The sequence below is a fragment of the Esox lucius genome, chromosome 5 (assembly GCF_011004845.1).
Source record: "Esox lucius isolate fEsoLuc1 chromosome 5, fEsoLuc1.pri, whole genome shotgun sequence".
NCBI classification, from domain to species: Eukaryota; Metazoa; Chordata; class Actinopteri; order Esociformes; family Esocidae; genus Esox; species Esox lucius.
This window is the reverse complement of record NC_047573.1, coordinates 5,303,060-5,320,432: the sequence shown is the minus strand read 5'-3', so window position 1 is coordinate 5,320,432 and position 17,373 is coordinate 5,303,060. Positions and strand designations below refer to the sequence as shown.

Below are 17,373 nucleotides of genomic sequence, written 5' to 3'. Positions count from 1 at the left end.
GGGAGGTGGGTGAGGGAGGAGGAATCTGAATCAGAGTTGATTTGGGTTCAGGTGTTCAACCCATCAGTTCTCCCCAACTAATTAATGTGCCAGAGGGAGTTGCCATGTTTCACTAATTATAGAGAACAGTGAGGCTTTATTTGGATAGTTGATATGTAGATGCTTTACAGACTGTCTACAGACGACCAATAACATTTCAATTAACTACTAACACCAACACTAACTATAAACAGTTATTCTAACCCTAACCTGAACCTTATCAAGCATGAACTGTGTTTGTTGATGGGGTGAATATCTGTAGGGTCTCTACAAATGGTCATTTGTACTAAATAAACTGTAACCAAGTGAACAAGTGAAACACTTCAGGAAAGACAACTGGGATGAACACAACATAGGAGTCTGGAGGGACAAGAATCCCTGGGGAGCAACAGAGAACCTGCAGAACCAAGGTCTGACCTCCTCACAGGAGGAAGCAGAGGAACGTCTACCAGCAGGAGAACAGTTGAAGAACCCCTATAGTGGAACCTCCTCCCCAAGATCATTTCTACTGTCACACCGGTCAACAAATGTCCCTCCCTTCCACAAGCCTGCTGTTATGTCATTACTAAACAACACAAGGAAATGTCCATCAGTCAGATCATCACCAAAAGGCTGTCCTTGTATCTAGCTGGAGAAACTGATCTGGGGTCTGTTTTGCATTTTCCTAATGAATGGTGAGGATGAGGGGGAGTTGATCCTAGATCTGTATTTAGGGAAAACCTCACCCTGTTCATTAGATTAGATTCAACTATATTGTCATTGAACAAGTACAGTACAATGAAATGCAGTTAACATCTAACCAGAAGTGCAGATAGACGAGGGCAGGAAATGTACAAGTATTAAGTATAGTGGATGTTACAAGTGGAATGTATAGATGTGCAATGAAGGCAAATGCAGTACAAATGGCAAATCTAAATGTGCAATGAAGGACACACACTGATGACTGACACAAACAAACACGCACACACATACACGCTGATGACAGACACATATACTCACACACACACACAATGATGACAGACACACACACACACACACAGACACAGACAATGACATAAAGATGACCAACACACACACAAAGACAAAAAATTGGATTGCAGGTTTCCCCAATTTCTATTTTCACCGCTGTAAAAACACAACATTAATCTTATCCATTAAGTTTGATTATCAGGTATTGATCAGAGTGTGTTGGTATGTAGGCTGTCTGTGTTTCTGACCTGGTGGAGGTAGAGGTGTTCTCCATGGAGGACATGAGGAGGTTCAGGGTGTCTGACCTGGTGGAGGTAGAGGTGTTCTCCATGGAGGACATGAGGAGGTTCAGGGTGTCTGACCTGGTGGAGGTAGAGGTGTTCTCCATGGTGGACATGAGGAGGTTCAGGGTATCTGACCTGGTGGAGGTAGAGGTGTTCTCCATGGAGGACATGAGGAGGTTCAGGGTATCTGACCTGGTGGAGGTAGAGGTGTTCTCCATGGAGGACATGAGGAGGTTCAGGGTGTCTGACCTGGTGGAGGTAGAGGTGTTCTCCATGGAGGACATGAGGAGGTTCAGGGTGTCTGACCTGGTGGAGGTAGAGGTGTTCTCCATGGAGGACATGAGGAGGTTCAGGGTGTCTGACCTGGTGGAGGTAGAGGTGTTCTCCATGGAGGACATGAGGAGGTTCAGGGTGTCTGACCTGGTGGAGGTAGAGGTGTTCTCCATGGTGGATATGAGGAGGTTCAGGGTGTCTGATAGATGTCTGCTGGTGTCACTGGGTTCCAGTTTGGTAGTGGTCTGATCATAGAGCTCTGGATCCATCTGTTCTTACATACACACACAGGCATACAAACACTATTTTGTTCACTCATTAATTGTGTATTGTGTGTGTATGAAGGAAATGTAGGGGTGGACAGGTCTACAGTAGAGAGACTAACAGGAATGGTGACGCTCTACTGAAGAGATACCCAAGTGCCCATCCAGTCCCAAAAACCATTACATTACTCTTATTTAGAAGAGCCCTCTATTCAACTCTATGTTGTTTTTCTATTCATCAAATGCATGTTAATCACTATTTATTGTTGTTTTAAATTTTTTATTGGTTAAAATAACAACAGATCACTGCTGGTGTCACTGGGTGTGACTTTATACAGTGGAGCAGGCATTCCCAACCCTGCTCCTATAGGTTTACCATCCTGCAGGGTTTCTGTAATACTCCAATTGTAAATGTCCTGATTTACCTTCGCAAGCAGCAAGTTACTTGAATCACCTGTTAAATTGGTTTCGGACAGAACCTATAGGACAGTATTTTTCCAGGAACAGAGTTGGACAGAACCTATAGGACAGTAGTTATCCAGGAACAGGGTTGGACAGAACCTATAGGACAGTAGTTTTCCAGGAACAGGGTTGGACAGAACCTATAGGACAGTAGTTATCCAGGAACAGGGTTGGACAGAACCTATAGGACAGTAGTTTTCCAGGAACAGGGTTGGACAGGTCTGTAGTAGAGAGACTAATAGGACTGGTGGCGCTCAACTGAAGAGATACCCAGGTGCCCATGCAGTCCCAGAAGCCATTAAATTACCATTATATGAAAGACCCCTCTATTCAACTCTGTTTAGTTTTTCTATTTCTCTGGACTCTGTTCAAGCTCTCTGTCAACTGCATGATGGGTTATCCCAGAGGTGTCAAGATGTATTATCACCAGTTATTGTTTAAAATGTTTTATTGGTTAAAATAACACTGCATACATAAAAATGATTAGACATTTATTTGTCTAGGATACTAGGGGATAATGTCTTAAAATGACATGGCATCTTTAGTGACCACAGAAAGTTAGGAAACCCATTTTATATCCCATGAAAAGATGGAGACCTACACAGATCAATGTCCCCATACAGCTCTGAGGGTTGATATTTAGACCAGAGGGAAGACTGCCCCCTACTGGTCCTCCAACACCTCTACTAATGTCCCCTTACAGTTCTGAGGTTTTATATTTAGACCAGAGGGAAGACTGCCCCCTACTGGTCCTCCAACACCACTACTAATGTCCCCTTACAGCTCTGAGGTTTGATATTTAGACCAGAGGGAAGACTGCCCCCTACTGGTCCCCCAACACCTCTTCCAGCAGCATCTGGTCTCCCATCAAGGAGCATTCAACAGTGACCCTGCTGATGTTCAGAGTCCAACCAGCAGTGGGATACAGGGTTCTGTGTTAAGGACTTAAAAGGCTTTTCTGACTCTGGTCCTGGAGGGTCTTAGTGTGCAATTACAAAATAAAGTGTTGATATGCTAAATCAAGCATAAGAATGAATTGTTGAGAGTTAACAAGGTCAGAAGCTGTGCCAATATATAAAACCTCCGCCCATCATTTAGTCCATCTTTATTTTCCACATTGAAATTGTAAACTTAAGTTGAATTAAAATGTTGATTTGAAGTCCCTAATATGATGTCTTGATGTTGGGGAAAAAATTAAAGATGGTTATAGTAATGTTTGTTGTGATTTAGGAGATGATCTGTTATTCTATGATGTCACTGACCTCCTCTTACTAGACAACATAAGAAAGGCCCAAACCCCCTCTTGGCCTGAGTCATTTCATACTTGGACCACCTTGTGACATTTGATTTAGTTCAGTAAAGCAGGTGTTAATGGGGGTGAAAGGAGAGTGGAGATCCACTTTAAAGAAGAACATCATCTCACTCAGTTGACTACTTCAAAATGGTAGACGTCCTTAATGGTGCTAAACCAGGATCTGTATGACGGGAGCCCTCTATCCATGTCTATGGAGGAAAGTAGTCAGTAACACAATAGCCCAAGAAACCCAAGAGACAGGACAGATAAGTGTAATATATTAGAGGTTTATTCAGGTATTTACAGAGTTTCAGACAAGTGTGTATTGCAATCACACTAAAATAACCTTGAAATATGTAAATGATTGGGGCTGGGGGGACCTTAAAAAATTTTGCTTTTATGTTTATACTGTATAAATCACAGTGATGGATCTGTTAGTCTACTGTATATACTGTATGCAGTCATCTTACTTGGAAATACAACTGAAAAAACTGATACAAAAGGGCTTTAGAACAAACCAGCAAATAGCAGCTTTAATCAAATAAAATGTGAGGATCCAGGCTTCCTCTAGGATTTCTAAAATGTTTACTGTTGTTTTGAAAAGAGTACATTTTGTCTAAGAGTGAAATAATGAGGAATTTCTTTAGACAGAAAATCTCTGATCTGCTGAAATCCTTAAAATGGGGTCCAGGATCCACCTCCCAGAATCCTTTACTAGAGCCCCAACACAGAGTTAAATTCACATGAACCCCAGTATGTGTTAAATCTAACTAAGTCACTTTGGACAGAAGTCTCTGTTTCTAACAGTATGATCAAACAATAGAAACACAGATTTTAGAAAGACAATGTGTGCATCCCAAATGGGCCCTATTACTTATACATTACACTCATATTAACCAGAGTCCTATGGAACATGTAGGGAATAGGGAACCATTTGGGACACAATCCTTTGTCTTTCATTTGAAATGGCCTAGTGTTTCTATGACTGTTTCTCTTCACTAACACTGAATGAGTCCTGAAGCATAAACACTACAACTAATGAACATGAATCAATACAGGATGGATGAGGTAGCTGATAAGGAAGAAGAACAGAGAACCTGAGGATTCCACAGCATTAGAGACAACTGAAGAGACAGTGAAAGACAGTGGTGAACACATCTACACTAGAGAGACAGGGAAAGACAGTGGTGAACACATCTACATTAGAGAGACAGGGAAAGGCTGTGGTGAACACATCTACACTAGAGAGACAGGGAAAGACAGTGGTGAACACATCTACACTTACTCACCTGACTCTAAAAATTAACTAATCGTGGTCTCCAGTTTAGAATACAGCTAGTTAATAAATTTTGAAAGCAGGGGCTATTTGGGTAATATACAGTGGGGGGAAAAGTATTTAGTCAGCCACCAATTGTCCAAGTTCTTCCACTTAAAAAGATGAGAGGCCTGTAATTATCATCATAGGTACATTTCAACTATGAGAGATGGATGAGAGGTGGACAGTGAGTAGAGATGTGTAGTAGCCAGCTGACTCATCTCTGACCCTGGAGGAGGAGGTCTTGAGAGGGGGGCGTACCATCCTGAGAGTTGGGGCTGAGGCCACTGCTGCTCCTTTCAAGTGAGGACAAAAGGCTGGGTGGCCCCCTGCTGGCAGGATGAACAAACTGCAGTGAGGCTCAGAGGTGTGTCCTTGATTTATCAAAGTTCCCCCTTTAACTCAATGGATCTAAATGACTTCAAGGCTCCAACTTATGAACATGTCAGAGAAGTAGTGGTGAGTCTGTTTTACTGTAGATGAGTCAGGAGCTCCTGTAGGTGGAAACATTCCTAGTCTTCACATCAGAGCCTCAGTTCGCCCTCTACTGGTGCGACATGGTAAAGACCTGGGGATGTAATACACTGTTGATGAATGACTGAAAATAACTTTGAAATACTGATCTCAATATTTGTATGTATTTTGTGTTGTGAGGATAATGGGCCTCATCACAGAATGTTTACTCTGCAGGATAATGAGGTGAGAAATGGATGATGTCACAAGTGATCTAGATTTAGTTTTTCAAGGGCTGGATTAAATACTTTATTAATTTGAAAATCTACATATGATCATATGATACTGATTACCACTTAAAATGACTGGATGGAGACACACTAGAACCTTCCTCCATCTCAATGACTGGTTGGAGACACACTAGAACATTCCTCCATCTCATGTCTCCACCAGCACTGTTCTGATTTGATTGAAGTACTGAATGAGTGAACACTTCATAAGGAAGGGAATATATTAGTGTGTCTGTACCTGTGTGGAGGTGGTTGTGACCTCTGACCCAGGAAGATAATAGTGTGTCTGTACCTGTGTGGAGGTGGTTGTGTCCTGTGACCCAGGAAGTGCTGCGAAAGCAGCTTCCTCTGCAGCTGGGGCTGCTCTCACCTGGTGAGACTCCAGCATTTCCTGAGAAAAGATGAGACAGTAGAGAGACAAACGTAATCAAGAATATAGACAGGGTGGAAACTGAATGGAGCACCAAGTCATCAGCCTATTACTTTACACACACAGAGACAGACACTTTATTTACAGATCTGTGAATATTTAGAGGCTGTCAGTTAGCAAGGCTAAGGGGGGCTGTCTGGTACCAGATCTGTTGGTGTCATGATGGGACCCTCGACTTGGAGAAAGGTGCTATGGGCAGGAATGGAACAAGACCCTATGGACTATGGACTATATCTTAACGAGCAACTATAATTAGAGCTGTAACAATTCCAAATGTTGCAGTATAATTAATTGTCTCAGATTAAATTGCGATTAACAAATTTAATAAATCACTTGGTTATCTGTTCTGCCACATTACAGGGTGCACGTGGGCATTAGAAATGTGTTTGATGGATGCAAACAAGTGTGACCAGGCATTGACCCATCTTGTTAACCCTTTAGACCCCAGTATATTTCTAGAATGCTGCTGGTAGATTACTGAGAATTCTCTAAATATTTTTTTCTTCATACATTTCAAACAAACAGATATAGCACAACTACCTAAGAACAAATATAAATTAAAAGATTACTTCATTTTAAAGAACATACTTTATCTTTTTTCATTTGAAACCACATCCAAGTAACTTCAAAAACAAGAAACCCGGGTCGCCCACGTGAAAGGCTGTGTCGTTAACCACTACACCACAGAGCTGTACAGTTGACAGGTGTCAGTATAGCCTCTTGTGTCTATCCTGAACAAATCCTCATTTGCCACTGGCTGTTTCAACTGATAATTGTCCATTCATGTATGATATTGATACAGTTAAACTGACTAACGTTTCTAACCAAGTTTACCTCCACCACAAATAGAGTCTATGAACCGTTTTAACAGCTTATTAGCCAGTAATAGGCTTTACCAGTATCTACTAACTTACTGGAATAGTCAAGCATTGAGCAATTACTAGCAGGTCTGACAAAGCTATTTCATTTCATGGCATAAGAACATATTTTTTTCTTTCAAGGTAATAACAACAAACCTTTTTCTTTCATTGATGAATGACATTGATACAATAACTATCAATAAAGGTGACGATAACTAAATTTGTGAAAAGACGAGAGAATCGTGGAATCTACAAGAAATAGTTGCAATACTGTATAACGTAGTTTTATTGCTGCCCACAAATAAAATGTAAAAATCAATAGATTTGAACGTAGGTCTTCCATGTGAAAGTCACTGTCTTTACCCACTACGCCACGGAATTACACGTTTCAGCAGTCGCTAGACACCATTGAGCATTGCATTAAACTGACTAAAGTTTCTTATTCAATTTACCTTCATCATAGCATCTATACGTGTTAACAGCTTATTTGCCCGTAATAGGCTAACTAGTATCTACTATCTTCCTAGGAATATTCATAAGACTTGAGCAATTGCAAGCGAGACTGAAGATGTACATTTCCATGCCAGAAAAAGTCACAATATAACCATATTACAGTTTTAGTTAAGGCTTACTATAACATAACTACTATATGTTAAGACAGCAAATGTGTTAATCTATCCTGACCCAAAACACATGCACGGATGCGTACTTCGAAAATCCACCAGAAACAGTCACAATATAACAGTAAACTGTTTTATTTCAGACTTACCATATTGTGGATACTGAAGTTATTAGCCTGCAAAGTTTTGGTCTATACGGAATAAATCATAATGCGTACTTCGCTTTGCCTGTGTGGAGATGAGAACACAGGACCTATAGTTTACAGGTCCGCTTCTCTAACCACTACGCTATATAACAAGGGGTACTCAGTCAGTCAGTCAGTAACAGACATTCGCTCTTGTTAGCTTAGCTTCTCAGCTTACGCGGTCCTGCAAATATAAAACGTTTTCTCCCATTTAGTAGACACTGAACAATCACCCTCTCAGTCTTCCTACTCCTCTCTCTCTGTGAGCACAGCACCCATTTTCCACAACACAATATCACAATAGTCTGATAGACTAACCAGATAGTAAACTAACTTCAGCACGCAGTTGTGCTCGTTTCTATATGATTGATCGCGGTAAAAACAAGAACGAACATCTATGGCAAGTCGTTTTATTATATACTCAATGAATCATTGAGATCAACAAAAAAAATTTTTTAGATCAGATATTAATTTATTGTGATAAAAAATAAATGATCTCAATTATTCAATTTTTTTTATCTCAAAAAAGGCATTTGTATTTGTTACTCAGTACAACATCATTGTCATCATTTTGTGATATTTACACAAATATTATTGTTCTGCCCGCTTCTGTGTGTGAGGCACGGTCTAGCCTGTTACATTAGCTCGGCAGATAGCTAACAGTTTCCTCAAGTCAAGAATGAAGCTTGTGTATCCTTTCCAAACTTTACTCGAGAAGTACTGTAAAACTGCAAAGAACAATGAATACATCTCAGTATTTCATTCGGTTACAGACGTGGTTCAAGAACAATACTGATATATTTTCTGTTAAAAACGTATGAAACAAATGCGCTAGCTTAATGCTAACCTCTATGGAAGATTCCATTACGATGCTAACGTTTAGCATATACTTTCAAAACACGCATTTAAAACAACTTAACTTCATTAACAAAGGACTTCATTACTACTATTTGTAGTACTCAATGTCAAGATAACTGTATGGGCTCGTACTTACAGGCAAACGTTTTTCTGGCCAACTTAAGTCCAGAGAGAAAATGTGTGACCTTTACTTCACCATGTATCATCGAACTGTAGCAAGACTGCTAGTACAACATAAACATTACGTTAGGAGTCACCACTAGAGGTCTCCCTTTCTCCAGATAAACAACAGAACATCACAATTACTGTTAAAGAAACACAACTGTCCGTCCGCAGATGCTACAGCATTCTAAAGGAAGGCCATCGACAGCCGCTATTGGTTCTAAAGGGTTACAAAAAAAATCTTAAACTGCGGTTCAACAAAGAAACCACGATCACTTCAAAAAAAGTGGTTGAACTCCTGGAATTTCATTTCTTCATGGTTTGCAGTGAGGTGTTGGTGATCCAGTCTTTATTACAGATTGTGTCTTTACATCTAAGGGCTGTACCGTCCCAACTCACCATGTTCCAGGTGTCCATCCCCAGACAGTGAAGCAGGGCCCTGTTGCTATGGGAACCGCCCCACTGGAACCCCAGGCCCACGGCATCATGGACGTCCTGAGGTTGCCGCCACGCGCCCCTAGGAACCCTGGGTAACGGAAACGAGACAAGAAGGTCAGGAGTAGCCTCTGACACCATCTGTTGTTTTCCCACTGAACCGTTAGTCCATTATAATCTACAGCATGATTATCTATCAACATTAATCATCCTCAACATTATCAACATTAATCTTCCTCAACATTAGCAACATTAATCAAAGGTTTCTCAGACAGTTCAACACTGGAATGAGGAATCCATTACTGCCCTACAGGACCGTTTGAAACAACAGATTGACAGGTGTTCTGTGATGCAGCCGATGGGATCATTGATGAATACACACAGACTCTGTCTCAGCATATATCTCCAAATGCATCAACGATGTTGTCCCGAGGGTCACATTCAACAGTTTCACCAAAAGCCCTGGGTAAATGGTGATGTCCATGCTAAGCTAAGAGCTCGGTCCTCCGCCTATAGCTCTGGGGACCAGGAGGATTTGAGGAGATCCAGATATGACCTACAGAAGGCTATCAGGGATGGAAAAAGAGAATACAGGGATAAGTTTGAGTCTAACTACCACAGCTCTGACCCCAGTTGTGGGGAGGACTGCGACGTCACAGAATACAAAAGGGAGGAATAGTAATGATGTTCGTCCCACTGCCTCGCTCCCTGACCAGCTCAACTCCTTCTATACACAGTTTGAGGCGACCAACACAACTCCTTCAGTGAGGCTTGTTGAGGACCAGGACGACTGCACTCTGTCCCTAACCATGGCTGACGTGAGGAGAGTTTTTAAAAAGTCCTTGGAAGTCACCAGGGCCAGATGGCATTCCAGGACATGTCCTCGGGGGGTGCACTGACCAACAAGCAGAGGTTTTCACCTCCATTTTCAACCTCTCCCTGTCTACAGTCCCCTCCTGCTTCAAACAGACCACCATCGTTCCTGTACCGAAGAAACCTTCCATCACCTGCCTGAACAACCACCGCCCTGTAGCCCTGACCTCCATCATCATGAAGTGAATGACCACCTCCCTGTAGCCCTGACCTCCATCATCATGAAGTGAATGACCACCTCCCTGTAGCCCTGACCTCCACCATCATGAAGTGAATGACCACTTCCCTGTAGCACAGACCTCCACCATCATGAAGTGAATGACCCACCTCCCTGCAGCACTGACCTCCACCATCATGAAGTGAATGACCCACCTCCCTGCAGCACTGACCTCCACCATCATGAAGTGAATGACCCACCTCCCTGCAGCACTGACCTCCACCATCATGAAGTGAATGACCCACCTCCCTGCAGCACTGACCTCCACCATCATGAAGTGAATGACCCACCTCCCTGCAGCACAGACCACCACCATCATGAAGTGAATGACCCACCTCCCGGTAGCACAGACCACCACCATCATGAAGTGAATGACCCACCTCCCGGTAGCACAGACCTCCACCATCATGAAGTGAATGACCCACCTCACTGTAGCCCTGACCTCCACCATCATGAAGTGAATGACCCACCTCACTGTAGCACTGACCTCCACCATCATGAAGTGAATGACCCACCTCACTGTAGCCCTGACCTCCACCATCATGAAGTGAATGACCCACCTCCCTGTAGCCCTGACCTCCACCATCATGAAGTGAATGACCCACCTCACTGTAGCCCTGACCTCCACCATCATGAAGTGAATGACCCACCTCACTGTAGCCCTGACCTCCACCATCATGAAGTGAATGACCCACCTCCCTGTAGCCCTGACCTCCACCATCATGAAGTGAATGACCCACCTCCCTGCAGCACAGACCACCACCATCATGAAGTGAATGACCCACCTCCCTGTAGCCCTGACCTCCACCATCATGAAGTGAATGACCCACCTCACTGTAGCACTGACCTCCACCATCATGAAGTGAATGACCCACCTCCCTGCAGCACTGACCTCCACCATCATGTCAGAACTCACATCTGCTCCACCCTTCCTGACACTTCGGACCCCTTTCAATTTGATATCGCCCCAAAAAAATGGTACTCATCGAAGTACGCATCCGTACTTTGGATCCTGGACTTTCTGATGGGCAGACCCCAGGTGGTGATAATGGGCAAAACCTCCTCTACACTGACCCTGAACACTGGAATATCCAGGGCTGTGTTCTCAGTCCCCTCCTGTACTCCCTGTTCACGCACGAATGCATGGACACACACAGCTACAACATTATCCGCAAATTCACAGATGACACAACCATCCTGGGTCACATCTCCAACAATGATGAGACAGCTTCCAGGAGGTAAAGAACCTGGCTACATGGTGCCAGGACAACAACCTCACTCTCAACGTCTGTAAGACTAAAGAGATGATTTTGGACTTCAGGAAGTGGCAGCCCCTACTGTCTCTCATACTCATCGATGGAGCTGAAGTGGAGTCTCCCAATTCAAGTTTCTTAATGCGTTTTATAAGAATGAACTCGGCAGTGAAAACTGCCCAAAAGAATGACGACACTTCCTGAGGAGACTCAAGAAATGTGTCATGTCTGTAAAAAACTCTCACCAACTTCTACAGGTGCACCATTGAAAGCATCCTCTCAGGCTGCATTACTGCCTGGTCCGGCAGCTGCTCCACTGCTGATCGCAAGGCCCTCCAGAGGGTGGTAAAGTCTGCAGAGCGTGTCATAGGCTGCCATCTCCCCTCCGTGCAAGGCATCTACCATACACGGTGCCTTAGGATAGCGGAACATCAAAGATCACAGCCACCCAGGCTCTGGTCTGTTCACACAGCTGCCGTCTGGTAGATGCTACCGGAGCATCGGGGCTCGCACTTCCAGACTAAAATGTTTTTTATTCCCTCAGGCCATAAGGCTCCTCAATCAGTAACACTGATCCATGATCATAATGACCACGCACGACCATTCCAGATGCTCTGATGCCCTTTCAGGTACTTTAATGGACATAAGAATATTTAAAATCGATGCTAGTAATTTATTTTTTATTGTATATTACTGCCATACTTCCTCTATTGATACATTTGGCGATGTTCAAATCATTGGCAAACAAAGTAGACTACAAAACACTTCACGGTTTCAGGTATACATTTTTCTAATAGATTACAGTTTCCATGCTCAAACTACAAACAGCACCGGGTGAAGCTCTACCATCACTCAAACCCCAGGATGTTGATTCAGACAGGACTTGTGTTATGAGAGGACTCATCCTCCTGATGGTTCTCACCAGTGGGTTGTAGATAGTTGTGGCTCCTCTGTCTTGCCCTCCTCAGGCTGGGTGTCCAGAGCCTCTAGCAAGACCCTGAGGCTGGGTACCAATTCAACACTCCTCTGTTCCTTCTCCTCTAACCCCATATCTTCCTCAAGGCCCACCAACCCACTCTGATCCAGTTCTGGGAATGTCACTGAAGGGAAGCTGGTCTGGAGGATCCTCAGTAACCGAATAGACAGGGAGGCCTGGAGGGAAGTGACACAAAGTGCTCCTTTCAGATCTAGTGCTTCCCTAACACCTAGGGCTTCCTTAACACCTAGGGCCTGTCTAACACCTAGGGCCTGTCTAACACCTAGGGCTTCCTTAACACCTAGGGCTTCCTTAACACCTAGGGCCTCCTTAACACCTAGGGCCTGTCTAACACCTAGGGCCTCCTTAACACCTAGGGCCTCCTTAACACCTAGGGCCTCCTTAACACCTAGGGCCTCCTTAACACCTAGGGCCTCCTTAACACCTAGGGCCTGTCTAACACCTAGGGCCTCCTTAACACCTAGGGCCTCCTTAACACCTAGGGCCTCCTTAACACCTAGGGCCTCCTTAACACCTAGGGCCTGTCTAACACCTAGGGCCTGTCTAACACCTAGGGCCTGTCTAACACCTAGGGCCTGTCTAACACCTAGGGCCTGTCTAACACCTGTGGCTTGTTAAGAATCCATTAAAAATATAATTGCAGAATTATATCCATGTATCATATCAAACTGGTCTATTCTTAGTTATGAATTGTATGTCACATTGAGGGAAATGGGAGGTGTCTGAACTCGGTCTGTCTTTCCTGCATCTCTGTAATATAAAACATCTCTAACTGAGAAGACCACTCACCTTCAGACGATCCCTTCGTACAGAAGCACTTCCCTCCTCTTCCTCAGTCCTGTAGTTTCTTTCCTCTCCAAACTCCGCCCACGACTCCCTTTCCAACAGACCTCTCTGTTCTCCAAATGCCCAACAGCTCTCCTTGGTGTCACCCTGCTCCTCTGTGGAGGTCTTTAGAGGAGCAGAGTGGAAGTCTGCAAAGCTGTCACTGGGTGGGAGGACTCCTTCCCCCCACTCCTCACCCCTGTTATCCTCACAGGTCTGGGTCAGGTCTGGGTTGGTCTGGGTCAGGTCTGGGTTGTCCTGGTCAGAGTCTGCCAAGCCCTTGTGGTTCTCAGAGACTGATTGATTGAAGTTTGAAAAGCCCTCCTGTGTCATGGATTCTGATTGGCTTAAGTCTGTAAATCCCTCCTGATAGGTTCCATTGTTCACCTTTTTCTCCAAGTTTGCGGCCTCCATCTTTGGATTTTCCCTGCGGTTACTCTGCTGCACCTCCTTTTCAGTTTCCTCTTTCTCCTCAATTTCCACCACCTCTTTCTCAGCTTCCTTCTCTTCCTTCTCCCCTGGCGACGAAGGAACAAAGACTGTCTCTGCAAAGTCGCCAAGCTCCTCCAGAGCGTCTGGGAACACAGCCTCACAGAAGGAGGCAAACTCCTCACTCACTGACGCACTGACTGTGGTGGGGAGAGAAGACACGCTCTCCTCTGGTTCCGTCTCCTCCTCCTCGTCATCTTCCTCCCTCCCTGCTCCCAGTTCTGGGTCCTGTGTAAGTGATCTGAGGGTACCATGCCAGCTGGTACTGGATGTCCTGTTCCCAGATTCACCTGGTCCTCCCAGCTCCTCACCCCCAGCAGGGAACCTCTCTTGGGGGGCAGAGAGGCCCTGAGATGGGAGGATGGGCTCCAGGCCAGTTAGTTTACAGTGTCCTGGTTCTTCCAAACACAGAGGGTCTGGCTCTCCTCCGGGCTCCTGCTCAGTGTCCTCCTCTAGGGAGTGTCCCTCACAGAAGCCGTTGGTTAGGTTTGACCCTTTCGTCCTGCCGTTCTTCTGGTGTTCCGTAGTGCCGGTGTGGGAGAAGCCACAGCACCAGGCTTCCAGGTCCATCTCCGGTTCGGTGAACACAGAGAAGTCTGCAAACCCTGACTCCTGACTGGGACCTCTAAGACCAGCTGGTACAGGACCTGTGGAGAATTAATGGATCAAAAATATTACTACACATTTAAAATACATTATACCTATATCAAAAATGATTAAAAACAAATTACAAAAAATACTTCAATGCCAAAAAGGATGTCACTAGATTAACTTACTAACAACTATTTGACAGCTCTGAGGACTAAACCTGTTACTTGGTCCCCTGGTAATGAGTAAACCTGTACCTGTAGACATGGTCCCCTGGTAATGAGTAAACCTGTACCTGTAGACATGGTCCCCTGGTAATGACTAAACCTGTTACCTGTAGACATGGTCCCCTGGTAATGACTAAACCTGTTACCTGTAGACATGGTCCCCTGGTAATGACTAAACCTGTTACCTGTAGACATGGTCCCCTGGTAATGACTAAACCTGTTACCTGTAGACATGGTCCCCTGGTAATGACTAAACCTGTTACCTGTAGACATGGTCCCCTGGTAATGACTAAACCTGTTACCTGTTGACATGGTTCCCTGGTAATGACTAAACCTGTTACCTGTTGACATGGTTCCCTGGTAATGCTGCTCAAATAAACCATTGGTGAGAGGACGTTCAGGCAGGTCACAGTGACAGTGCCGCCCTTTGACCTCTAAACCTGAACGATCCGTCTTGAATTCTGAAGTCACAGAGTAATCGGGTTGAGATGGGTCCATCGCCTGTGGCCTCTTCAGGTCTCCGGTTCCTCTTGTCAGTGTTCCGTTGTTATGTCCAGCATCAGCCAAGGCAGGGTTCCTGACAGCAGAGTGATCTGTTGATGGGGTCGGGGGGACGGGGCCTGTCGTCAAGGAGTGATGCTGGCTGGATGACACCGTCACACCCCTAACAGAGGCCACGCCCCCGGAGAAAACCCCCAAATTGTCATCCTCCTCCTCCTCTCCCCCTGATTCGTCATCCTTCGCAGGTGGTGATGAGGAGTATATGCGCATCACTTCCTGCTCCATAAAAGAGTTCTCCCAGCTGGACGCCTCCTTCTCCCAGCTGGACGCCTCCTTCTCCCAGCTGGACGCCTCCTACACCTGGAGGGAGAACACATGCTGAGTACAGACCATCCTGCAAGAAGATACTGCACCCAAGGACAGCTTCATGATATGAAATGTTTTTGAATGTTAGACTGAACTGACATTTCCTTTTCTTGTTGTGTAGCATCATAGAGATATTTTAGATCAAAGTTACATTCCAGAGTGAACAATCACTCCTGAAACTTCAACTGATCTTTAGCGATTGTTTGAAGTGTGGAAAACCCCTGATTAATGCTACTCAAACAAGAACAAAATGAACACATTCACAGGGCTGTCCTTGGCTTCCTCGTGTGATGTCACTAAACAGGAACTAAATACACTAATCCCCCTGACAAGTCAGCTGAGCCCTGATTTGGTTGTTAAATCTAAAGGCCTAAATCTAAAGGCCTAGGTACACTAATACCCCTCAGGAGGATGTAAGTTAAATGTACCACGCCCAGTAATATTAGTGCACTACATTTGACCAGGTCAGATCCAAAGTAGAACACTACATAGGTAATGAGGTGCCATTTGATTTGACAGTTACCATTACTATGTGAACAGACCGGCAGAGCTTGATGATGCTGGAGACCGTCCCCTGGTCAGGCTTGGTCTGACTCAACTCACTAGGTTAATTCAAAGGGGATCTTTTTCCCACTTCCCACTGAGATGTAGATCTTCAGTCAGGTGATCAGTAGGTAGACAACCTGTAGTGTTGATTACATGTTAGCCTGTGTCCCAAAAGGCACCCTACTCAGAATTATAGGGGTCAAAAGTTGTACACTACATGGAGATAACAGACCAGGGGTTTTGCAAAAGCACTTTGTGACAACCGCTGATGTGAAAAGGGCTTTATAAAATAAATTTGACTTGATAACATTTGTAGACAGTGTGAAGGATGTGCCTCACGCCACACGTAATCCCCCTTCGCCGAGGTCTTCCTTAACAGACACTGCCAGGCACACCCACCACCAAAACGTCCATCCCGCCAACCCTGGACTAGGGCAACGTTGTCTATAGACTTGTCACTGAAACGTGACGCAATAAATTAGATGAAATTTGCCTCACCATCAACCCTGTTGTTCTTGCTTGATTAAGCCACTTGTTTTTAATGCTTGCACTGGTCCATCCGCTTACGTCGGATACAGCTGGTGCCGATCCACGCATGCGCGTATTACAGAGGTAGCAAGTCAGCGGTACCTTATTCCAGCATTGAAACGTTTGCCTGATCTTTACCAACATATTTACTTCGGTTATTCACATAAGGGCATATACTGCCAGTCACTAAACAAATAGTGACACAAAAAGTCTGAGGTATGCTGTCATGCCTTTCAGGTATGCTAATGCCGCAATTACTGTAACAACCAGGACCAGAGATAACAGCTAGGTACTATAGCTGATGGCTACTTAGCAAAGCTAGTATGTATTTATTTCATCTTACCTTCAGATATAGTTATGGTGTGTGCATCTCATCCACGGGATGTGCACGTAAACAAAAAAATATTGATAAAGAAATAGATGTTACGATAATTCAAATTGGCTCGAAGGTGCCTGAAATGTGTCTAGCTAACACCACCTTCACTCTCCTGGCATGATGACAAATGAGAACATAGTGCCGAGTCGTCACTTCCGGCAATGACACGATGACGCTTGGCATGGAATTCTGTTTACCTATATTACATTCCACTCTAATTTGCCAGGAGTTTTACAATACTACTGTGTTAAAATATGAAAGACATATAAAATAATTTAAAACATTTTAATGTGTTACAGTTCATGTGCCGACATCAGTCACTTGAACAAAAAGTTTAATTCCTAAGGCCCTAATTTATGAATTTCAAATGATAGAAATAAGGTGTTTTTGCATAT

The 17,373-nt window shown here is 44.3% G+C and overlaps 2 protein-coding genes across 7 annotated transcripts; both read right to left on the bottom strand.

The window, feature by feature from the left end:
- Positions 1 to 1,186: 1,186 nt before the first annotated feature.
- On the bottom strand, positions 1,187 to 1,834 carry LOC117594520 (putative GPI-anchored protein pfl2). Its single transcript, XM_034292385.1, has 2 exons — positions 1,314 to 1,834; positions 1,187 to 1,256 (listed from the first exon to the last, which is right to left on the bottom strand). The coding sequence occupies exons 1-2, from the start codon at positions 1,832 to 1,834 to the stop codon at positions 1,187 to 1,189; spliced, it is 591 nt and encodes a 196-aa protein (XP_034148276.1).
- Positions 1,835 to 3,851: 2,017 nt separating this feature from the next.
- On the bottom strand, positions 3,852 to 17,128 carry LOC105008233 (aftiphilin). Of its 6 annotated transcripts, XM_029120072.2 has the most exons (9): positions 16,946 to 17,128; positions 16,414 to 16,532; positions 16,052 to 16,211; positions 15,003 to 15,522; positions 13,322 to 14,493; positions 12,458 to 12,687; positions 9,157 to 9,283; positions 5,935 to 6,033; positions 3,852 to 5,467 (listed from the first exon to the last, which is right to left on the bottom strand). In XM_029120072.2, the coding sequence occupies exons 4-9, from the start codon at positions 15,445 to 15,447 to the stop codon at positions 5,444 to 5,446; spliced, it is 2,097 nt and encodes a 698-aa protein (XP_028975905.2). In that variant the 5' UTR covers positions 15,448 to 15,522; positions 16,052 to 16,211; positions 16,414 to 16,532; positions 16,946 to 17,128; the 3' UTR covers positions 3,852 to 5,443. The 6 variants fall into 6 exon arrangements, 5 of the variants coding, with proteins under 5 accessions (XP_028975905.2, XP_028975906.2, XP_034148299.1 ...); XR_002196832.3 differs by lacking the exons at positions 16,052 to 16,211; positions 16,414 to 16,532 and having other exon boundaries at positions 3,852 to 5,231; positions 5,374 to 5,467; XM_029120073.2 differs by lacking the exon at positions 16,414 to 16,532.
- Between the last annotated feature and the right edge of the window lie 245 nt (positions 17,129 to 17,373).

Coding starts and splice junctions, on each gene's coding strand:
- LOC117594520 (XM_034292385.1), bottom strand. CDS start 1,834: ATGGATCCAGAGCTCTATGATCAGACCACTACCAAACTGGAACCCAGT. Junction 1,257..1,313: donor AACACCTCTACCTCCACCAG/GTCAGACACCCT, acceptor TACCTCCACCAG/GTCAGAAACACAGACAGCCT.
- LOC105008233 (XM_029120072.2), bottom strand. CDS start 15,447: ATGGAGCAGGAAGTGATGCGCATATACTCCTCATCACCACCTGCGAAG. Junction 14,494..15,002: donor CCAGGGAACCATGTCAACAG/GTAACAGGTTTA, acceptor AATTCTCCACAG/GTCCTGTACCAGCTGGTCTT. Junction 6,034..9,156: donor GGATGGACACCTGGAACATG/GTGAGTTGGGAC, acceptor ATCTTTTCTCAG/GAAATGCTGGAGTCTCACCA.